Raw genomic sequence first — 25,086 nt, 5'->3', positions numbered from 1 at the left:
TTTAGAATTAGCTAAGAAGTAAATTCCCAGAAGGATTATGAGACCTCATATCTTTCTACCTTCTCCCTAAGGGGAAACAAAATTGTTCCCTGACTCTTCTTTCTGGAGGAGAGCAAAGATTGTGTCTGATTGTCCTTGGAGGAAAATTGTAGGAAAAAGGGAGGACACATCTTGGCATCACACTGTTTGCATACAGATTTTCAAATATCTCAAGAGTAAATAACTTGAGAGAAATATCACAAATTACAGTATCCAAACACATAAAATTGCTACAATTTTATGAATTCAAACACCTCTTTAGTACTCATGAAGGTGTAAGAGAGGTTGTGACTTGGTTCCCATAGAACCTGTTATGGCAACCCTAAAAAGGAATTGATCTCCCAACACCAAGGTGTATCTCTGTCTGAAGTGGAATATGTATGTGCTCACAGTGAGGAAGGGAAATAATAGACATAAACAACAATTACTGAGCCCTTATTAAGTTTCAGAAAACAAAGTTTTTCTAATAGTAATTTAAGACATCATTAGTTTTTCCCACTCTTGTTCTTTTGCGAAGGTGTAACGGGGTATTCCAAATGTTATGTGATGTTTGAAATTATAAAAGATCAGATGCAGCAGGAAACTTACAAATGCAGTCATTTGGTAAGACAAACAAATAATTTTACAAAAATGTGAAACAATACTATCTTTTCAGTTTATTTGGCTTCATAAAAGCTGTTTTAATAAATGTTATATATATTATCATATGATGGGATTATTATTTTTAATGAATAAAAAACAAATAGTTTACAATGATGTTTTAATTTGTAATAATAATAATAATCAACAAATACCCACATAAAAATCTCTTCAAGTCCTTGGGGATTTTTAAAAGCATAAAGCCATCTTATAACCAAACAATTAAAAAGAATCAGTGCAGGCTGGGTGCAGTGGCATGTCTTCAATTTGTTTCATCAGTGTTTTATAGTTTTCAATGTACAGGCCTATCATCTCCTTTGCTGAATTTCTTTCTATATATGTTATTTTGTAAGCTATTGTTAATAGGATTATTTTCTTGATTTCTTTTTCAGATAGTTTGCTGCTAGTGCATAGGTATACTACTGATTTTTGTATGTTGATTTTGTACCTTACAACTTTACTAATTCATTTATTAGTTCCAACAGTTGTTTGGTGGAAACTTCAGGGATTTTTATGTATATAAAAGATCATGCCATCTGCAAACAGGGACAATTTAACTCCTTCCTTTTCAACTTGAATGCTTTTTATTTCTTTTTATTGACTAATTTATGTGACTAGTACTTTCAGTACTGTTTTGACTAGAAGTGGAAAGTGTGGGAATCCTTGTCATGTTCTAGATCTTAGAGGAAAAGCTTCGAATTTTTTTCCATTGAGTACAATGTTATCTGTGGTTTTGTCATACATGGCCTTTGTTGGGTTGAGATATACTCCTATTCCTAATTTGTTGAGAGGTCTTTTTTTAAAATTATGAATGGATACTGAATTTTGTCAAATGCTTTTTCTGCATGTATTGAAATGATCATTCGGTTTTTGTCCTTCATTCTGTTAATGTGATGTATCACATTTTTGATTTGCATATGTTGAACCATCCTTGCTTTCCTGGACTGAATCCCACTTGATTATGGTGAAAAATCCTTTTAATGTGTTGTTAAATTTGGTTTGCTAGTATTTTGTTCAGAATGTTTACATCTATGCTCATCAGGTGTATTAACCTGTAGTTTTCTTTTCTTGCCACATCCTTGTCTAGTTTTGGTGTCAGGGTAATGCTGGCCTTTAAGAATGAGTTTGGAAGTATTTCCTCCTCTTTAATTTTTTGGAAGAGTTTTTACTAGTTCTTCTTTAAATATTTGGTAAAACTCAGCAGTGAAGCTATCAGGTCCTCGGCTATTCTTTGATGAGAGACTTTTTATTGTGGAATCAATCTCTTTACCTGATCATGATCTTTTCGGATTTTTTATTTCTTCATAATTCAATCTTGGTAAATAAAATGTATCAAGAAATTTGTCAATTTCTTCTAGCTTATCCAATTTGTTGTGCATAATTGTTTATAATTGTTTCTTATGATCATTGTAATATCTCCTTTTTCAATTCTGATTTTTTTTATCTCAGTCTTCTCTCCTTTTTTAAGACTAGCTAACAGTTTGTTGATTTTGTTTAACATTTCAAAAAGAAGACTTTTTTGATGTTTTTATTGTTTAGTCTTTACTTCATTTATTTCTACTCTGATCATTATTATTTTATTTATTCTATTAATTTGGGGCTTAGCTTATTCTTGTTTTTCTAGTTCCTTAAGGCACAACAGAGATTGTTTGTATGCAGTCTTTCTTCTTTTTTGATGTAAGCATTTATTGCTTTAAACTTCCCTCTTAGAATGTTTTTTTTCTATATCCCATGTGTTTTGGTATGCTGTGTTTCCATTTTCATTGGGCTAAAAAGATTTTAAACATCTTTCTTAATTTCTTCATTGACCCATTGGTTGTCAGGGAGCGTATTATTTAATTTCCATGTATTTATAATTTTTCTGAAGTTCCTCCTGTTATTTCTGTTTTGATACCATCATGGTCAGAAGAGCTCCTTGATATTTCAATTTCTTAAATTTATTATGAATTATTTTGTGCCTTAATATATGATTTATTCTAGACATTGTGCAGTTGAGAAGAATGTGTATTCTGCAGCTGTTTATGGAATGGTCTGTATATGTCTGTTAGGTCCATTTGGTCTGGAATATAGTTTAACATTTTCTTCCTGGATAATCTGTCCATTGCTAAAAGTGGGGTATTGAAGTCCTCTACTATTATTGTATTGAAGTCTTCTCTCTTCTTGGATCTATTAATATTTGCTTTCTATGTTTAGGTGATCCTGGGTTTGAGATATACACACACACACACACATACACACACACATACAGGAAAGAAACCATAAAAAAATAAAGAGAAATTCTGACACCGAAAACCACAATGACAAAAATGAGCAACTCTATAGAGATCTTCAACAGCACGCTCCATCAGAGTGTTATTATACCCGCTTGCTGAATTAACCCCTTTATTATTTATGTAATGACTTTCTTTGTTTCTTTCTACAGTTTTTGACTTAAAGTCTATTTTATCTGGTATGAGTATAGCTACTCTTACTCTCCTTTGGTTTTCATTTGCATGGAAAATCTTTTCTGATACCTTCACTTTCAGTCTATGTGTGTCCTTACAGGTGAAGTGACTCTCTTGTAGGCAGCATCAAGCTGGGCCTTGCTTTTGATCCATTCAGCCACTCTGCCTTTTGATTGGAGAATTTAATTCGTTTACATTCAAGGTGATTATTTATAAAGTAAGGACTTACTTCTGCCATTTTGTTAATTGTTTTGTAGTTGTCTTATTTATACTTTGTTTCTCTATTCCTCTCTTATTGTCTTCCTTTGTGGTTAAGTGATTTTTCCTAATAGTATGTTTTGATTCCTTGTTTTTCACTTTTTTAAAGTATCTATTAACGATTTTTGATTTGTGGTTACTATAACACTTACAAAAAGTTTCTTGTGGTTATAACAGTTTATCTGAAGCTGATAACGTATCTTTGGCCACGAAAAGCACTACATTTAAAGTTTATTTATTTATTTTTAATTTTTTTTCCCCACAGATTTCTGAGAAAGCACTACATTTTTATTCTACTCTCTGCCACCACACATTTTGAATATTTGATGTCATCATTTACATCTTTTTATGTTACATATCCCTTAAAAATTACTGTAGTAATTTTTAATAGTTTATAATTTAACCATTAGACTAAACATATAAGTAATTAACACACCACCATTATAGTATTAGAGTATTCTGAATTAGATTGTGTACTTCTTTTACCTTTAAGTTATCTCCTTTCATGATTTATGTTGCCCATTAGGGTCCTTTTCTTTTAGGTTGAAGAACTCCCTTCAGCTGTTATTGTAAGGCCAGGTGCAGTGGTGGCAAATTGCCTTAGCTTTTGTTTGTCTGGGAAAGTCTTTATCTCTCCTTCATTTCTGAAGGACAGCTTTGCCATTCAAGTATTCTTGGTTGGCAGTCTTTGTTTTCCTCTTTGGCACTTTAAGTAAATCAACCCACTCTCTCAGCCTGTAAGATTTCTGCTGAGAAATATTTTGAGGGCCATATTGGTGTTCCCTGGTATGTGATATGCTTCTTTTGTCTTTCTGGATCATGTCTTTGTCTTTGATTTTTGTCAGTTTGATTATAGCATGTCTTGGTGTAGTCTCATTTAGATTAAACATGACTGGAAACCTTGGAGCTTTCTGTACCTGGATATTTATATCTTTTCCCATATTTGGGATGTTTTCTATCATTTTTAATAGCTTCTTTTTTTTTCCTTCTATTTCTCTGCTCTCTCTGGGACATTCATTATGCCTAAATTGGTTCTTGATGGTATCCTATAGCTTTTGCAGGCTTTCTTCACTCTTTTTCATTCTTTCCCCCACCTTTGACTAATATGAAATGACCTGTTTTTGAGTTCACCAAGTATTTCACATTTGATTAAGTCTGCTGCTGAAACTCTATATGGTGTTCATTTCTGTTATTGTGTTGTTTAGTGCCAGAATTTCTCTTTGGTTCTTTTTATGGTTTCTTTCTCTTATTGAATTTGTAATTTTGTTCAAGTATTGTTTTCCTAATTTTATCTATTTGTTTATTTATATTCTCTTGTAGCTCATTGAGCTTCTTTAAGATGATTATTTTGGATTCTTTGTCGGGCAGTTTGTAAATCTCCATTTTTGTAAGATCAGTTGTTGGTGCTTCATTTGTTCCTTTAGTGTTGCCATGTTTCATGATTATTCATGATCCTTATGGCCATACATTGGTATCTGCTCACTTTAAGAAGCAGAGACTTATTCCAGTCTTTGCAAACCAGAATTGTCTAGATAAGCCCTTCCCAAGTCAACTTGTCCAGTTATTTTAGGCAGGCCATCTGGCATGGTCTGTAGGTGGGCCTGTTGAAGCCCTTGGTCAGGCTGGTCTAGTGCCTAGGTCAGTAAGTGAGTCAGCCAGGTACCTGGTTCTATGAGGTTGGGCCCAGTTCCTGGAACCTGGTTCTAGCCTAGAACCTGGCTCCACAGAGGCTAGCTTGGTGCTGGGTCTGCTGGAACTGGCCTAGACTCTGAGTCAGCTGGTGCAGGCCTAAATCCTGGGTCTGCTGGAGTCTGAGGCTTCAGGGCCTGGCCTGGCACTAAGGCATGCCTGAAGCCTGGGGTTACTAGGGGAACCCTTACTCTAGACCAGTAGAGAGTTTGGGACAGGACTGAAACCTGGGACTGTGGAGGCCAGACCAGTCCTGTAGGTGGTCAGGAGGCCAAAGCTGCTGGGGTAGCCTGGCATTGGGGTGGGCTGTCCTAGTGCTGGAATGAGATTGGAGACTGAGTCTGCATGTGAGGCCTGAATCCTGGAGCCATGGGGTCAGCCAGGAGCCTGAATCTGTGGGGACCTATTTAGCAGTGGCAGGTAGACTGCCGAATCTGTGGGTATCGACTCAGAGACTGTGGTTGTGAATGCCTGCCAGGTGTGGACCCACTGTTGGAGTCTAGGCTGGCCCAGTGTTGGAGTCTGAGGCAAAATCTGTTATTTTCTCCCCTTTTCTTCCCCTATGCAGAGGGTATCTCTCTCTGCACTGTTCTGCCTGGAGTAGGGGGGGGTTCATGCAGGTATTGTGAAACTGCCCTACCTACTCTTTGCAATGCATATTTTCTTATTTCTGTGCTACACACACTTGCTGTAATCACTCACCTGGTTTCTTTAGCTCCTGTGAAAATATGTTTGTGCATGGATACTTGTTAAAATTGATGGTTCTGAGAGGGGACAAGTGTGGAAAAGTCTTATTCCACCAGCCCTCAGTTAGGGCCATTATGGCATAAAGTGCTGTTTAGTTGCTGTTTAATCATCCATATATTTATGTCTTTATAAAGACATTGAAAGAGATGGAAGATGCTTTCAAGGTCCATTATATAAAAACCATTATAAAGGTTCCTCTTCTTCTTTCACAGCTCAGGGCAATCCCTTTTCCAATGACCCTTCTGCCTGCAGTGAGAACAGGGTTGGGTGGGCTGCCCTGACTGGGGTAGTTCTTGCTCCAATGTCCTGGCTTCCCACACTTAAAGTAGCAGCTATTACCTGCAGGTTTGCTATTAGGCTTTTTTGATCTGTGGGTGAAGCATCCCCCTGGGTGACCCTGAGATTGCAAGGCGCTGCTTATAGTTACTGCTATCATTTGGGCTTGTTGTCTATCCCATCATTTGCCATGCTGGGTTCTTTCAGCCTCTTCAGCTCTATCCCTGTTATTGAATACCCTGAAAGCCATATCAAACATTTGATTACTAGGTCTTTGGAAGTGTAGTTTTCATTTCCTGTAATGTCTTTGATATTTTTGGTATCAAGTGATACTGGCTTCATAGAATAAGTTGAGAAATGTTTCATTTTCTTCTATTTTGAGAGGTTTTTTGTGAAGAAATAGTATTATTCTTTTAAAATTAAGTTTAATTTGCCACTACAGCAATGTGATTGATGGCCTTATTTGGTGTAAGTTTTAAAATTACTAATTCAACTTCTTCACTTATTACAAGTCTATTCAGATTATCTATTTAGTTTTGAGTGAGTTGGGTTGGACGAGCTTGGCCTAGATCTTATGGGGAGAGGGGGAAACCCTGAAGACACCTTTTCTCCATGCTGACTCAGTATTTAGTATGTTTCTGCTCCCCTTCTCTCTCCCTCTTCTCTCCTCTCCTGTATTCTCAGGTCCGTAAAATATTAAGACCTTTCGATCTGGGCTCCTTCAGGGGTGGGATGATCCCTACTTCTGTATCGATCCACCTGACCTTTGCCCAGTGGAGTTCCAAAGGGATAAATGAAGCAGTATGGGAGTCGAAACTTACTGTAGTTCAACCTCTTGCTTATGCTATCACAGTAAATGATTAAACACTTGACTGTTGCTGTCATTTTGACTAGTTGCTTAGCTTGGTTACTCAGACACTTGGAAACTCAGCTGTCTCAAGCTCAGCTTCTTGACAGAAATACAATTGATATTTGAGTATAAAACTTTTATTCTGCAATATTGTTGAATTTATTTGTTTGAGCTGATTTTTAAAAAATTCCTTAGAATTTTCTATTTACAAGATCATTTCACCTTATGCCTTTCCAATCTGGATGCCTTTTATTTCTTTTTCTTGTTTAATTGCTCTGGCTAGAACTTCCAGTCTAATGTTGAATAGAAGCAGCAACAAAAAAACTTCCTTGATCATGTTTCTTATGGGGAAAGCATCCCAGTCTTTAACAATTAATTGTAATTTTAGCTGTGGTTTTCTTATCTACCCTTTATCAGTTTGAAGAAGTTCCCTTGTATTTCTAGTCTGGTGTGTGTGTGTGTGTGTGTGTGTGTGTGTGTCAGGAAAGGATTTTGGAATTGTCAAATGCTTTTAATATGTATAATCAGATGTGTTTTATTTTCTTTATTTTATTAACATGGTCTATTACATTGAGTTTTGGATGCTTAAACAAACTTGCATTCTTTGAATAAACCTCACTTGGTAAATATGTTTGCTGCATTTGGTTTGCTGGTATTTGTTGAATCATTTTGCATCTGTATTCATAAAGAAATCGGTCTGTAGTTTTCATTTCCTGTGATGTCTTTGATTTTTTTGGTATCAACTGATACTGACCTCATATAATAAGTTGGGAAATGTTCCATTTTCTTCTCTTTTTGAGAGATTTTTATGAAGAAATGGTAGTAATTATTCTTTTAAAAATTAAATAGTATTTGCCACTACAGCAATGTGATTGGCAACTTTATTTGGTGTAAGTTTGAAAATTACGAATTCAACTTCCTTACTTATTTGAAGTGTATTCAGATTATCTATTGATTTTCGAGTGAGTTGGTAGATTGTGACTTTCTTGGAATGTTTCCTTTTATGTAAGTTTCCAACTGGTCACACAGAGTTGTTCATAGTGTTCTTTGATAATCCTTTCTGTATTTGTAAGATTGCCGATGATGTTTTCTATATCCCTAATTTTAGTAATTTGAGTCTTTTAACTTTTTTGTTGGTAAATGTAGCTAAAGTTTGTCAATTTTGCTAATCTTTTCAAAGAAACACTTTTGATTTCCCTGATCTTACTTATTCTTTTTCAATTTTCTATTTTATTTATATACATTTTAATCTATATTTGTTTATGCTTGCTTTGGGTTTTGTTTGCTTTTCTTTCAAAATGGGAGATTTGCAATAAAATGCTGAGAAAATGATGCAAATTCCAAAGGAAAATACCTTTCCCATCTCTTCCACTCTCCATATAGAAGTGACTCTCAACATTAAAATTTAATCCAGGAACTGGGTTCCTACTCCATAGAATTTTCAGTGGAAAAGGTAGTGTAAAATATAATACGCTATTTTTTCACTGTAATCTTGTCCTATTTTCAGAGCTAGAATTAGAAAAAGTACCATATTTATATCAAACTTCTAACTGAAAAAGTTCTCAGTTTTTGCTTCAGCAAACCACTTGTTTAAAAGCAAAGACCTATCCAACTAACACTCTCTCCACTCCTTACATAGACCGCGTCCTCTGCAGTGCTCCGTGGAGGGCGCCCTTCACCTGAGCGTTCCTCAGGCTGTAGATCAGAGGATTCAGCATTGGGTTAAAGAGACTGTGAAACAGGGACGGCATTTTCTCCTGCTCCTCTCGTTGATTACAGTCTGGGACTATGTAAACCACCATGGCTATGCCAAAGAAGAGTCCAACCCCACACAGGTGGGAGGAGCAGGTGGAGAGGGCCTTTATGCGGCCCTCCTTTGTCTGGATTTTCAGGATGGCCCCGAGGATGTGCATGTAGGAGACAAGCATCAGACAAAGAGGCCCGACTAAGACAAACACACAGGTAGTAAATATGACCACTTGGTTAACCCAGGTGTCAGCACAGGCCAGCTTGAGGACAGACAGAATTTCACAGAAGAGGTGGTTCACATCCCGGGGCCCACAGAAGGGCAACCTTAGAAGGAGAATTGCATGTACCAAGGACAGAGCAAACCCACATGACCAGGACGTGAGAGCCAGGATCGTGCACACTCTCCAGCTCATGATGACAGTGTACTGGAGAGGGTGACAGATGGCCACATAGCTATCATAGGACATCACCATCAAAATCAGGCACTCTGTATCAGCAAAAGCAAAATACAAAAAAGTCTGCATTATGCATGGAACAAAGGAGATGGTTCTTTTCTTGTTCATCAGATTTGCCAGCATCTTGGGAACATTGTTGGAAGCATAGGACATGTCAATGACGGCCAGGTGTGAGAGGAAGAAGTACATGGGGGTGTGCAGACTGTGGTCCAGACAGATAAGTCCCAAGATCATGCCATTCGCCAGCAGGCTGAAGATGTATAACAGCGAGAAGATCCAAAAGAGGAGCACTTCCATCTCAGCACTGAGCTGGAATCCCACCAGGACGAATTCTGTGACCCATTATTGGTTGACTCCCATTCCTTAATGGAAGTCTGTCAAGGACTGAAGTGTGATAGAAAGGTCAGAAAATTTGAATTTTTATCAGAAAATGAGCTAAGATAAAGGCTATAAAAGGCTATATGCTTGTTCCTATTAGATAAGCCCCTTCAAATTCCCAAGATTTGTTACCTCTCTGTTTTTAGCATTTAATTATGAAATAAATTTAAACTTACAAATAGCATCACAAATTTTGCAAAGAACTCCCACTTAATTTCATGCAGATTCAGCAAATGTTAACATTTATTATTTATCTTATTCTCTTTCTCTGTGTAATTTTTATTTTTTGAACCAGTTAAGATTAAAGTGTAGACATAATACCCATTTAATTCTAAATTTCTGATATTTTAGTAAGAAAACACTAATTCCCACTAGCTTGACCACAATGTAAGTATTAAAATCAGAAAATTTAATATTGACATTCACATGTTTAATATTGATATTGACATGTTTCTGTTCTCTAATATACAATATTCTCCCTCCAACCACACCAGTCTAGGACCTAACCCAAGATTATGTGTTGTATCTAAAGTCATCTGTCTTTAGTCTCCTGTACTTATAATATTTATTCAGCCTTTTTGTGCCTTTCTGAACACTGATGTTTTGAAGAGTTCTTTAGCATGATGTCCAACAAATTGAGAGTGTACTATATTCCTCAATATTCCTCAATGTTTTTGTTCAAATTATTCACTTTCTGCAGGAAAAATAGTATTCTCCTCTGTGCATTCTGAGCAAGCATATGATATTAATTTGTCCTATTATTGGGGTGAAGCTAACTTGGATCACTAGGTGAAGATAGTCCTTCCCAGATATCTCCATTATGTGATTTTTTTCGCCTAATTAGTTTTTGGAGTACCCATTAAAATTCACTAGTTCCATTCAGTCACTAGTTTTAGCATCCATTGATTATCTTGCCTAACTCAATTATTAGTAATGATTCAAAATGTGTTGTTCTGACTCTATAATTGCTTTTACATTTATTAGTTGACAACTTTAGAATAAAAAATGCTTCATTCACTTATCTGTCTGCTATCTATCTGTTATCGATCATCTGTTATCTATCTGTTATCTATCATCTGTTATCTATCATCTATCCATCAGTATGGACTCATGGATTTTTTTTTATTCAGTGGGTTGTACTTCATTGTTGTCGTTTTTTTGGTGCTTAATTTTCCTATATCTGGACCTTCTAAGCTTGCTCCTCTGTCTTTTTAACATGTTCCCATAATATTTGAGCGATCATTTCCTTCTGATAGGACCAGATGTTTCAAGCTCCCTTTGTATACTCCCCACTTCAATCACAAAACAGCCATTTCCTCCAAAAGTTATAATCACTTTTAATAAAGAATTATATTTATAAGCCGATATTTATATTTATCTGGGTTTTATTGGATTTTTAATAATTTATATTTTTATCGTGATAATTTGCTCTTATGATTTTTGTCATGAAGACAGCATGAATTTTTGGTATTCTACACTGAAAACAAGAACATACAATTTGAGAAAGCATACAAATTATTACAGGGGATAATACAGTCTCAAGATTCTTCTGAAAATAGTATCACTTAACTGACTTCCTTTATGGTGTTAGCATTGAAGAAAATGGTTTTGAAATTTATTATTTTATTTTTGGTGAAAAATACATGTTTGTAATTCTACTGCCTGATTAACCATCAGGTTTTATGTTATTTTCTTGCTTTTATTCTCATTTAGAAATTATAGAATCTTGAATATTTTAGCTTTTGTGTGGTCCCTTGTGTAAACAATGTGATACCTACTTTGTATGAGATTTTGACTTCAAGTTTTGCAAATCTAGAAACACACGAAACTCTAGTTAAAGGACTAAAGAGATGACATCTTGAAACATGCAAACAAAAGTGATCATTTTAAATAATTGTGCAGTTATACTTTTCTACTGTTTATCTATTTCATATATATCATTATTATAAAAATTATATGAAAAATGCTGTTTGTTTAACTAGCTCTATCATATATCATGAACCATTTTCCATGTCAAAATATTTCTCTGACACATAGTTTCAATAGCTATTATTCAATACAAACATTCTAATTGACTTAATGTATTATCTCATCATTAGATTGTGTGCTATACAATGCTTCAGTAATTATATATGTATATGTTTGTATTTATTGCCTTTTTACATGAAATTTTTAATAGTAAATTCTGAGACTTAGAAATGCTCAGTCAAGTCAATCAATTTATGTATGTATATATCTCTCTCTACTCATCTAAAAATCGAACAAGCAAAAATCCCAAATATATTAGGGTGTATCACTATAAGATGCCTCCTAATGGAAGGGGATGTCTAATTTATCAGTCATGATGCTATAATCTCAAATTAACCTTCTGTTACTCCCCAGGTTCCATATGGTGTCGTGTGAAAGAACCATCTTAACACTGTGCTTCAGATTTCCTACGTAGACATCTTTCTGCATATATTATTAAGGACAAAAAAATACTGATATCTCATATTTTATGTAATCTAGTGTTTCCTTCTCAATTTCAGTTTCTGCCTTGAGGGGAAGTCCTGCTTCATAGGTGAATGACATTGAGAATGAGTTAACGCTTCATACATGTTAAACAGAAGATAGTATCTTTACTCATACAGAAATCACAAATTAAAAAATAATTTAAAATAATCAATAACATAGCACTTAAAATGTTATATAAATTTCATTTTATCACACATGGCTAATGGCAAGGTTTCTATAAAGCAGACACATTTCCAGATAGTTATAAGTTAAATCTCTTTCTATGATGGATGTATTTTCAGTTTATACTTATTACTGACTTTATTTTTTAGTGCAAAATAATGTAAGCTGGATTCAGTAATAAAATTTTGAGAATTCTGGCTGTTTGGAGGATTTGAGGCATAGGTAAATGTAAATTTTCAGGCAGGCCTGTATTTAAGTTGGAAAAGTCATGAATCTTTCAAAAATACTAATGTCATTACTATGCTTATCCACTAGCCTCATTGTATAAGCATGAAGGGGAATTGTAGTGGAATCATAGCCTCTTCTTGGAAGGATTTTCTTGCACATTTACAACCAGTTACTATAAAAAGAAAGGACGCAGCCTGCTTGAACTTATCTAGGAACCATTGAAAGCCCACTTGATAGACGGCCTATAAAGATAGTCTTTTCTATTCTAGCAAATTAGAGTAGAGGCACAAGGGTAGGCTCTTTAGGCACCTATTAAAGATACAGGCTTGGTCAATCATAACAGTTAAAAGAGTTATGTCCTTACTATGACAATATAGACAATTCTCAAGATAAAATCAAAGATGAAGGGGCAAGGATACCAAATGTCATTTGTTTGAATGGAGATATGCCTTCATCAGATAATGAATGGTAATATATCTTATACTTCTTTATCTCCTATAATAACTAGTGTACTTGTAGGTAATAGTAGACACTCAGAAAATGTTTATTACTTAGATGAATGGCATTTTTAGTTAGTCATAGGTTTATTCATGTATATGTATATTAAATATATTCCATAAACTATACACATATAGTATATAGGCTATATATAGTAAATGTATATAATATATGTTTTTGTCTATTGGCCAGGACATGATTTATACTTTTTTTAAAAAATTACAATTACAATTTGATTATTTGAAAGGTCAAAATAATTAAAAACAGTGTTTTCAAAGGATACATTCAAATTAGCATAATGATGGGAACTATATCGTGTCTGTAGATAAAATTGCCCCACTTAAATGTTCTGTATGTGTAGTGGATTGAATGGTGACCCCAAAAAGATCTATCCCTATCCTAATCCTCAGCACCCGTGAATATTGCCTTATTTTGAAAGAGGGTCTTTGCAGGTATGATTAAGAATCTTAAGATAATCCTGAATTTTATGGATGAGCCCTAATTCCAATGACAACATTTCTTATGCAATAAAGGCAGAAGGAGATTTGAAACAAACTGCTGAAGGCACACAGAGGCAAGGTGATGCGAAGACGGAGCAGACAGAGATGTGGCCAGACACTGGAGAATACTGATAATCCCCAGAAGCTGGAAGAGGGATGAAACATGTTCTCCTTTAGGATTCCCAAAGGGAGAAAAATTTTACTAGATTCTAGGTCTGTGAGAGAATACATTTCTAGTGTTTTATTCAACCACAGTTGTGGTAATTTGTTACACAAACTGTAAAAAGCAAATACAGTATCATGTGCCTGCTTTGAATCAATGCTTGAGGACAATTTTAGAGTAATGAATTTTTGAAGCAAGTACTTCATATGGAGGTAAATAACCTGAGAGGTAGGCTTGAAGATACACATGTCAGCATTGCAAACTTTTGCGAACAAAGCCTGAGCAGGATCAGTCACATGGGCAGTGTTTCTTTGAGATCAATGACTCAATAAAACAGAGAGGCAAAATCACAAATTCTTAAATTTCTATAAATACATTGTATTTGAAGAGGGTTCTATATAAATATGCATTAAATTATTTTGTTACAGTGAGATATATTCCTATAATATGCCAAGTGGGGATAGTAACGTCATATTGCAAAATCTTTCTTAAACAGAGTTGGACGTAATACTCAGTGTCTGAAACATATTTAATTTCTGAATATACAGGATAACAATATTATTGAAGATAATTCAATCTATTGTTACCCACTAGGAACATTTGTTTCTTGATATTTTAGTCTGGTTATTTTTTCTGGATTATAATCTTTTTTTGTCATTACCCTTTCCATTTGCTGTTAAAGAAAACAGAGAAAATTTTAAAAAATAAAATCGCAGGCAGATTAACATCTTTAAGCGGCTAATACACTGGAATGGAGAACAAAATATCACAGTGATGATGCCTAAAATGTCACCTTCCCAATAGAGTAAATAAAACAATAGCAGATCAGAAAACAAAAGGTTTTCATGATCAGTATGAGCTATTTTCCACCCAGGCAGTCCTGCAACCCGTAATGTTTCTTCAGCTAGAGTGCTTTATTCTATTTCTCTAACTCTTAGGAGTAGTTATAGCCTGGGATAGTTCCCCCAAAGATACAATTCTATGACAGACTTACCTTTTAAACTCTTTCAGATAGAAAAAGATGTCATGTAACTGTTGATAAATTTTTCTTTTCCATTGAGAGAGGTTTTCCTGGCCATGTATATCTTTATTTAGGCTGGGTAATGTATAAAGTCCTTGCATTAATTTGGCTATTTCAGAGCCTTATTCAGACACCTGGATACAAAGCCCCTGTTTCTCTGAGCCCCTTCTCATTGAGACAATGGGGCTAGCTCTGACTTCATCATCAAGGGACATTGGGAGGTGACGGTGAGAGAGATGCTGGGGGAACCTTGGGACCCCTGTTCACAGCAGAGCAGGAAGACATTCCCTGGGAGGAGGAGAGGGACATTGGTGTGTATTCCAACTATCTGCAATCTACACTTTGATTCAGGAGGGAAAGTCACCCAGAGATGTTGTTCTTCCAGCATAGCCATGGTGATTTCTGCAGTCATCCTGTCCTAGTTCAACTACCTATACTGAAAACCACCTCCCAGCAGAAATGAATATCTTCTATATAAGGAGATGTTAGCACTACACTTTCCCTGAGGAAAATACTTTGATCTAGAATAAACCCTACAGAGATGAGACACATACCACTAAAATGAATATAGACTCCTACTGCCTCTGGGAGCCTTCATAGGATTAAATCCCAGCTATGAACAGATTCATTGGACTCACTGAAGTTTCTTTAGCTAACTCCAGGAGCATAGCTTTTATTTTAGAATCAGATGAATAAAAACGTTCTTGAGTTTCTATTGAGAATTAAATTCCCAGAAGGATAATAATATATACTTATATGTCTTCTCTCTAAGGGGTAGGGGGAAGATCTCTGGATTTTCTCTCTGGAGGAGACTGAAGATTTTTTGATTGTCCTTGCAGGAAAATTATCAGGACCAGGCAGGGCAGATGATGGCATCACACTATTTCTGCACAAGCTTTCACAGATCTCAAGGGTCATAGACACGAGGCTGACATCACAGATTACAATATCCAAACTCTCACAATTATTACGGTTTTGTTACTTTGTACTTCCCTACAATCTCCATGAAGGTATAAGAGAGGCCATGACTTTCAGATAGTTGAGAGATGGTTTTCATGGAACCTGGTATGGGGACTCTCAGAAGGAACAGATCTCTCAATGCCAAGGTATATTTCTATTTCCAGTAGAAAGTGATGGATACAAATGGAAAAGCATTAAAATAGCCACAGGTATCAATTATTGAGCCCTTTTTACATTTCAGAAAATGTGATAAATGCTTTATATGGACTATGTATTTTAATCTGATCATTATCCTCATTTTACAGATATGAACACTGACATTTTGATATCCTGTCTGCTATTCTTTAAGTGTGGTTGAGGGACTCTAGAATTTTTGACAAGTTTTCAAAGAGTCTGTGGGATAAAAACTATTTCACAATACTGTTTAGACAGTTTTAGTATTTTTTTACCCTTGTTCTCTCATGAGTGCACACTGAATGTTTTCAGAGGCTAGCTGATATGTGATATGACAACAGATAGAAGGAAGAAAATATAAAATGCAGCTTTCTATTAAGCTGAATATTTTAAGAATTGGAAAATTGTAAAATAAAGTTATTTTTAATAAAATATATTATTTGTAAGAATATCTTATAAAGAATATCATATTAACCTATATGGGAAGCCATTTAAATTAACCAAAAGTAAATATCTAATAAATCTGTCAGTTTTGATTTCTATTATAATAACATCAACAAATATACTTATATACATGAAATGTCTTCAGATCCTCAGTAATTTTTACGAATTTAAAGGTGTTCTGAGACCAAAGAGGTAGAGAATTATTGCATTAAATTATAGATTACCAATCTAGCAAGAACCAGAACTCGAAACAAATGATCTTTATTTAATACCAAAAGTGTATTCATCATTTGTGTTCTATTGCAGCTGCAACAAATTAACAAACACGGCTTAAAACAACACATATCTATTATCTCACAGTTTCCATTGGTCAGAAGTCCTGGTGGTCAGCTGAATTCTCTCAAAAACCAAATCAAGGTTTTAGCTTGGGCTGCAGTTCTCATCTGACACTTGGGATCCTCTTTCAAGTTTAATGGTTGTTGGAAAAATTAGATTCCTTGTGATTGTAGGACTGAAGTCTCTGTCCATTTGTCGTTGCTGTTTTCTGTCCTATGGGATGGCCTCAGCTGCCTGCTGCCACTCTGGTGTCTACACGCGACCATCTCCGTGTTTAAATCAAAAATCATTTGTTGAGTGCTTCACACACTTCAAATCTCTCTGACTTCCTCCTCTTTTGCTAGGTGAAAAAAATTCCCAGCCTTTAGAAAATGCACCTGATTGTTACATGGTAACCTTCACATTTTAAGACCCATTGATCTGCAAAGCCCTTTCACAGCAGAACCTAGCTTAGTGTTTGATTAAATAACAAAAGTCTAAGGGGGGTCATTTAGAGAATTCTGCCTATCCCATAAAGCCATTTCATCTTAACCACTGAGCAGTGTTTTCACTTTTCAGATCCTATATTTTTTCCTTGAACAGATGCTGTTCTATCAATGCTATCTTTATTATAGGTCTCAAGCTATTGCTTCAGATTTCCCACCTGAAATAACATGGCCTTGAATCCAAATTCCAAAGGGAACAATTTTCATTTCTGTGTCTTACTCTAAGTGATAGGATTAGAATATTTTAAAGTTTTATATGAGTTTATATAAATTTAACTGAGTTAACCCTTTCTTGTACCGTTCACTTACCTGGCACTTGGCTTAGGCTTTCTTACCAGAATGATCATACTTTTCAGAGTGTCTATATTTAGAAAAGCATTTACATAACAGGTACAGCAATAGTGTCAGCATAACTATGCCTAATATCTGTGATTCAGTGTGGGGTAGGGATAGACCTAAGAAAACAGCTAATCCATCCTATAAAGTCGTGACGTACACATACATTTTCATGTTTTTGCACTAATCTGATTACCTGCTTCCTCCCTTTATTTGCACCCTGTGATAACCTTATGCAGAACAATGTAGCATAGATATTAGCTGATGGTTAGTTAAATTAAGTTCTTCCACAAGGCCATCCTTTTCCATTGGTATCACATTCTGAGGAAGTTTGAACCCTATTTTACAATATATTTCATCATGTTTCAATATTGACATATGAGTTATTTACATAAAATAGTTGAATGTTACCAACAATGCCAATGTTATACTGCAGTGTGATCATGGTATAAGCAGTTTCATTCCAGAATAAATCAGTAAGAATTAAGAGTAGTATTTGCTATCCCTTTCTAACAGATGTGGCCCATGCTCATACACCAGATGATTATTATTTTTGTGGGAAGTCAGGGACCCTGAACGGAGGGACTGGCTGAAGCCACAGCAGAAGAACATAAATTGTGAAGATTTCATGGACATGTATTAGTTCCCCAAATTAATACTTTTATAATTTCTTACACCTCTCTTTACTGCAATCTTTGAACATAAATTGTGAATATTTCATGGACATTTATCACTTCCCCAATCAATACTCTTATAATTTCCTATTCCCATCTTTACTTTAATCTCTTAATCCCATCATCTTCTTAAGCTGAGGTTGTATGTCGCCTCAAGATCCTGTAATGATTGCGTTATCTGCACAAATTGTAGAGCATGTGTGTTTGAACAACATGAAATCTGGGCACCTAGAAAAGGAACAGAAAACAGCGATTTTCAGGGAACAAGGGAGATAACCATAAAGTCTAATTGCCTGCAGGGCCGGGCAGAACAGAGTCATATTTCTCTTCTTGCAAAAGCGAATAAGAGAAATATCGCTGAATTCTTTTTCTCAGGAAGGAACAGCCCTGGGAAAAGAATGCATTCCCAGGTGAGGCCTCTAAAATGGCCACTCTGGGAGTGCCTGTCTTATGCAGTTGTAGATAATGGATGAAATACGACCTGGTCTCCTGCAGCGCCCCCAGGCTTGTTAGGATTGGGAAATTCCAGCCTGGCGAAATTCTAGTCAGACTGGTTCTCTGCTCTTGAACCCCGTTTCCTGTTAAGATGTTTATCAATGACAATGCATGCACAGTGGGACAGGGAACCTCATCAGTAATTCTAATTTTGCCCTGGCCTTGTGACCTTGCCCTGCCCATTTGCTTTGTGATATTTTATTGCCCTTGAAGCATGTGATCTCTGTGACCCACACCCTATTCGTATACCCCTCCCTTTTTGAAATCCATAATAAAAATTTGTTGGTTTTGCAGCTCAAGGGGCATCATGGAACCTGCTGACATGTGATGTCACCCCCAGAGACCCAGCTGAAAAATTTCTTTCTTTTGTACTCTTTCTCTTTATTTCTCAGACTGGCCGACACTTAGGGAAAAGAGAAAAGAACCTACGTTGAAATATTGGGGGCTGGTTCCTCCAATATATTGTGGACAAGTGTCATTACGATTAGTCATGATTTGGTTATTTCTGGGTTCTAAATCTGTTAGGGACAAATTAAGTCACCCTATCTGGGATTAAAGGCTTGCCACTGAAGCTAGTTTCTACTGTGTGCTGTTATATAGCAGGGCCCACCTCTGTCCTCAGGTGAGGGCATGGTGTTTTCAGAATGGTTCTCAGAGCTCCTAATTGTACTACAGCTCACATCTTATTCAGATCTATTCTTGGGGTGAAGGCAGTCATAGTCCACCAGTGAAAATTATCAGTGCCCCAGCTTTCAATAAGTTATAAGGTCTACAATGTTCCCTTCAGTGATCCCCTTGTGCCTATGCAGGTAGAATGGAAGGCCATTGGCCCAGGGTTGCTTTTGCTTCTGTCTGCATCACAACAGCCAACAGGGGCTGTGCACAGTGGCTCACACCACGCCTGTAATCCCTGCACTTTGGGAGGCTGGGGCGGGTGGATCAATTTAGTTCAGGAGTTCCAGACTAGCCTGGGCAATGTGGCAAAACCCCATCTCTACTAAAAATATAAAAATTAGCTGAGTGTGGTGGTGCATGCCTGTAGTCCCATCTGCTCAGGAGGCTGAGGCAGGAGAATCACTTGAACCTGGGAGGCAGATGTTGCAGTGAGCCAACTTCATGCCATTGCAGTCCAGCCTTGACAGGTGACAGAGCAAGACCCTGTCTCAACAAACAAACAAACACACAAGCAAACAAACCAAAACAAACAAACAAAAAAACCAGCCAGTAAGTCCTGTTGGGTCAGGGCACAAACCCCTCCTGTAACAGTGAGTCCTAGCAGTATCCTGCGTTATTTGCTGAGTCTGTATAACCCATTCCACCTAAGCTTCATTACATTTCTAGGTTGAGTTCACTCCTTTGCCTTCCTCATGGAAGAGAATTCTCTCTTTTTTGCTTATTCTAGTTAACATTTCTCCCCCTCTTAAAGTGAATTCAGCTTATCCCAGGATGCCTAGGTAGGCATCTATTTCCCCTAAAAGCTTTTCTCTTCTTGTGGGACAGTCACCATTGTTTTTGTTGTCGAATCAAATGTCACAGAGAATTCTATCAGTGAAATATTTTGATATAAGGGATGGTAGACACTGAGAGGAAATTCATATGCTGTTGTGTGAGGGCTAGAAATGGGCAAGTTGATTTTAAAATTGGCTGAGGAGCACCAAGAAAAAAAATGGAAACAATAATACTTTAGTATATAACACTTTAAATTTCAGGAATTAAAAGGAAGCAAGATAGGGTAATACTTTCTGAGATTAGTGAAAGTAAGATAACTTGTGCTCTGAATATCAGAGTAATGTTCAGCTTTAGAAATCCCTGCCCTATCAGTCTACGTGATTCCCTTCTTTACGTGGTAAAGATTTCTATAGTATAAGGGCTCCAGGCTGGGCTTAGTGGCTCACGCCTGTAATTCCTAGCACTTTGGGAGGCTGAGGCAGGTGGGTCACGAGGTCAGGAGATGGAGTCCATCCCAGCTAACATGGTGAAACCCCATCTCTAGTGAAAATACAAAAATTAGCTGGGTGTGGTGACGGGCGCCTATAATCCCAGCTACTCGGGAGGCTGAAGCAGGAGAATCACTTGAACCCAGGAGGCAGAGTTTGCAGTGAGCCAAGATCATGAGACTGCATTCCAGCCTGGTGACAGAGCAAGACTCCATCCCAAAAATAACTCTAACATATCCTGAGGTTTTGATATCAGTAATTTTTTCTTCTATGTTCTCTTCCAGGCAAAATTATCATCAGCTATCAGCTTAGGGTTAAGAATTACATTTCTGGGTATTCCAGGATAAGATGAGAATGGCTCTCTGAATATATAATTAAAACTAGGGCTTTTTCAATATCAAGATATAAGATGCTTTTAATTATATGGCTGCTAAATATAAAAGAAAACATTTAAAAATCTAAGATCTTGTTAAATCCACTCTTAAAAATTAATCTGTACAAGATATCTCTGTGCTTGTTTTCATTGAACTGCTGTGCTCCAATTAGAATATTGAGTTGCAAACTTTTATCCTAAGATCTCAGGCTCAAATTAGTGATGGAGTATGAGGAGCCTGCTCTTAATTCCTGTGTGATGGAGAAACTATGAATATTTACAGTCCACTGGCTATTGAGTCATGGCATATTTTAGAAAGTATCAAAGGAGGAAAAGCCTCACAAGTAAGTACAAAGTGATCACAGGGATTTGACCACAAGACATGTCTAATCACACACCCCTTGAGACCCCACCCAATGAGGGTCTCTAAAGTGGGATCAGCTGGAACTTCACTAGTTTTAAAACTACTGTCCCTGGGCACCATTCCAGCAGCCACCTGTTTTTATAAATAAAGTTTTATTGGAACACAGGCACACCCATTTGTTTACATGTTGTCTATGGCTGCTTTTGCCAGAGTTGAGTTGTTTTGACACACAAGATGGTCCTCAAAGCCTTGAGCATTAACCTGTGTATCTTCACAGGAAGAGTCACTAACTATTGATCTTGAGGATGTGTACTATGCTCTTATTAACTCAGTCTGACTTAGCTACTATTGGCACAAACTCTGCTAGTATCGACCATTTCCAATATTAGAAATAGATTTCCAGTAACATCAACGATAAATAAGCCATTAAAAATTTTAGACGTTTTAGTGGGTATATAATAGTATCTCATGGTGGTTTTGATTTACAATTCCTTGCTTACTATTGGTGGAAAGCAGCATTTGTATGTTTATCAGCCACTTGTATTTTCTGTAAGATTATCTGTTCATATGTTTTGCTAATTTTATAAAATTTGGTTGTTTATATTTTTGATTGTTGATTTAAAGGAGTTCTTTCTATGTTTTGTGTAAACAGTTCCATTTCTGGGTACATGTAGTTTCCAGAGGATCACTTGGTTTGTGGCTTGCATTTCTTCTTTCTTAATGGCAACTTTGATGAGCACAATGATTATGTGAAGAGGTCCTATATTTATCAAACTTAAACATTTTACATCTAGAGATTTTTGTGTCTTCTCCATGAATTTATGCCTATCCAGGATTATAAATGCATTTACCTATCTTTTCTAAAAGATTTATGTCTTCAGTTTATATGTATAGGTCTATAATATTCAATTTTAAGGTAGTGTTTATTCTAGCAGAAGACAAAAAAAAAAGCCAACTTACATATTTTGCAGGGAGCAAGGCTCCCTCCCCATGGTTCCCTTTGAGATGTCTCACGTCAGTCTCTCCTTCCTCAGTGCCCTTCTCAGGGCTCCCTTGACATCTGCATTCCTCAGGCTATATATCAGGGGGTTCAGCACTGGGTTGAAAAGGCTGTAAAACAGGGAAAGAACTTTCTGCTGCTCTTCAGGATGGCGGGAATTTGGGGCCATGTACATGACAATGGCACTGCCAAAGAAGAGTCCCACCACACAGAGGTGGGAGGAGCAGGTGGAGAAGGCCTTTCTGCGGCCCTCCCCAGACTGGATCCTCAGGATGGCCACCAGGATGCATGAGTAGGAGACCAGCACCAGGCAGAGTGGCCCCACCAGGATGAACACACAGGCTGCAAAGATGACCACATGGTTGAGCCAGGTGTCAGTACAGGCCAACTTGAGGACAGACAGGATTTCACAGAAGAAGTGGTTGATTTCATGAGGCCCGCAGAAGGGCAGCCTCAGGATGAGAACTAAATGGGCCAGAGCCAGGAGGAAGCTGAACACCCAGGAAGCCACAGCCAGGACAGTGCACAATCTCCAGCTCATGAGGACATTGTAACGTAGGGGGTGGCAGATGGCCACATAGCGATCATAGGACATCACCACCAAAATCAGGCACTCTATGTGAGCAAAAGCCAAATACAAGAATGTCTGCATTATGCATGGCAAAAAGGAGATGGTTCTTTTCTTGTTCACAAGATTTGTCAGCATCTTGGGGACATTGTTGGAAGCATAGGACATGTCAACGATGGCCAGGTGTGAGAGGAAGAAGTACATGGGGGTGTGAAGCTTACAGTCCAGGCAGATAATCCCAAAGATGACCCCATTCCCCAGCAGGGTGAGTGTATAGAAGACAGAGAAAAGTCCACAGAGGAGAATCTCCAGTGCTGAACCAACCTGGAATCCCAGCAGGGTGATGTCTGTGATCCATGTCTGGTTGCCTTCCATGTTCTTATGGCAGAGAAAGAGAAATCCTCAACTAGGAGAGGAAGGTCAGGGCTGTGGGCCAAAGATGCACAGAGGTGGCACTTAAAAACTAAAACTTTGAATGGATTTTCTAGAATATATTCTCAGATAATGTTGCCAAAACTAACCAGGTGTGCTCATAAAAATGAGAAAAAAATCACATTGTATCAATGGAATAGTAAGAATACATACATGTATATGTGTATATATAGTTGTGTGTGTATGCATACATGTATGTAACATTTAATAAAGTATAACATAACAGGATCTATTATAATATACCCTACATAACACATGCACACATGTGTTATTTTGAAGAACTCAAGTATCCTTGCTTCCCTTTCAGTGGGAAATCTTGATTTTTACATAGTTTGAGAAGAGAGGACCATGAGAAATGTTGCAATATGAGGTGGTTTTGCTTGCTCGTCCTGCTTGCCTTCTCAGTCTGAGATGTGCAGGGACCGGTACCCTCTGTTTGCCATGGACTTACTCACTGTCCCTCACCTCCTTACAGGCTTTTCTACCCACTTATTTCAGATTTGAAATCCCTTCTAAATAACTTTCAATTTTGTAGTTTCTTTAAAACTTTCTAAGATGCTCCTTTTCAGAAGCTGGCCAGTACTCCCTAGCAGCTCCTTTAGGTGCCTCTTTTCCATATCTGGTGTTTGTAGTTTTATTTTGAGAGTTTTCCTCATTTCTTCATCAGCATCTGTTGTTATAAATTAGGCATGAGTGAAAGAATTCTTGGCTACATACAATGAATACATGTATATATCTTTAAAATAACTCAGTATGGTGTCATTTCTGAGGTCTTTTAAATAATAAACTCAAAAGAAAAACCAATTTACATTAAGTGGTACATTTAAAGATTACTGCTGTATTGTAATTGTATTTTCTTGGGCTCTTTTCTCGATTATAACTTAATACGTTGACATCTCTCAGAGCTTATCCTACTTTCTAGTGTGACAGAGCCTTTTGTCATCAATATATTCCCAGCTATGGCAACTTGGGTTGCTGTCGGTTCCCCTAACTGCATTCTTCTCCATCACCTGTGACCATGCCAGCAGTCCTGTTGCTGTTCAGATGGATCCTGAGCAGGTGACAGGGATAGGATCAGGTGAAGTTCCAGCTGGTGAGCTTTTTCTAAGGAGCTCTTCCTGGAGGGCTCCGGGTCTGTCCAGCCAGCAGGGGGAGACCAAGGGCCATGAGAAGGATGGATGGCGTCATCAGGTGGAGAAACCATGTGATCTGTTGCACTTCACATCTATTCCAGAAACAGCCTGAGGACTCTCTTTATTTTCAAATCAGGCTAAAGGTTCAAATCTAACAGGATAATTTTAAAAAACAATTCTGATTTTTTTTATTTTAGTAAATACATAGATCCTCAAATTTCTGTATTAAAATAGGACATTATACTGAGTATTTTAAAATTACCAGTTTTCACTTAATATAATACTTTTTATGTATTGAAATTATATTTAATGGACATTATTTTAAAGCCACACAATATTCTGTCACAATTTATTAAATTTCTTACTGTTGGAAATTTTTGTTCTTCTTATTTTTATTGGCAGTGAGATACATGTTCTCTTAAACTTAAAATTTGCCTATATTCATAATTATTTATGAGAACATATTCTAAAAGTGAAATTGCAGATGCTAAAGATACAGAGACCTCAAAGGTTTTTATCCCTATTTTAGCTTCCATCTAGAAAATTTGATCAATTTCAGTTCCCTCCCACAGTGTGTAAGAATCATGTCTCTTTGCCACATAGTCAGTACTAGGCATTACCAATTACAGTCTCCGTTAATTTAATAAGCAGACAATATTATGTAATTTATATTTGTATTTCATACATCCCTTAAGGAATGATCCTTGAGCGCATGATCTGTTTCAGCCACTGTTCTAAGCTTTAGAGGCACAGCTGTGAATGATG

The 25,086-nt window shown here is 36.8% G+C and overlaps 2 protein-coding genes and 1 pseudogene across 2 annotated transcripts; 1 reads left to right on the top strand and 2 right to left on the bottom strand.

Moving 5' to 3' along the window:
• Positions 1–25,086, top strand: part of LOC103227160 (olfactory receptor 2A14-like) — a 150,155-nt pseudogene that overhangs the window by 106,706 nt on the left and 18,363 nt on the right.
• LOC103227158 (olfactory receptor 2A2-like) lies at positions 8,574–9,871 on the bottom strand. The gene has a single exon (XM_007983325.3). It carries the CDS (start codon positions 9,441–9,443, stop codon positions 8,574–8,576), a length of 870 nt encoding a protein of 289 aa, XP_007981516.3. The 5' UTR covers positions 9,444–9,871.
• On the bottom strand, positions 20,872–23,182 carry LOC103227159 (olfactory receptor 2A14). The gene has a single exon (XM_007983326.3). The coding sequence runs from the start codon at positions 23,129–23,131 to the stop codon at positions 22,199–22,201; it is 933 nt and encodes a 310-aa protein (XP_007981517.3). The 5' UTR covers positions 23,132–23,182; the 3' UTR covers positions 20,872–22,198.

This window comes from Chlorocebus sabaeus, chromosome 21 (genome assembly GCF_047675955.1).
Source record: "Chlorocebus sabaeus isolate Y175 chromosome 21, mChlSab1.0.hap1, whole genome shotgun sequence".
NCBI classification, from domain to species: domain Eukaryota; kingdom Metazoa; phylum Chordata; class Mammalia; order Primates; family Cercopithecidae; genus Chlorocebus; species Chlorocebus sabaeus.
This window is presented reverse-complemented; position numbering and strand designations above follow the sequence as displayed.

What these genes read in the sequence shown, in the direction of transcription:
- LOC103227159 (XM_007983326.3), bottom strand. Translation starts at nt 23,131, where the DNA reads ATGGAAGGCAACCAGACATGGATCACAGACATCACCCTGCTGGGATTC.
- LOC103227158 (XM_007983325.3), bottom strand. Translation starts at nt 9,443, where the DNA reads ATGGAAGTGCTCCTCTTTTGGATCTTCTCGCTGTTATACATCTTCAGC.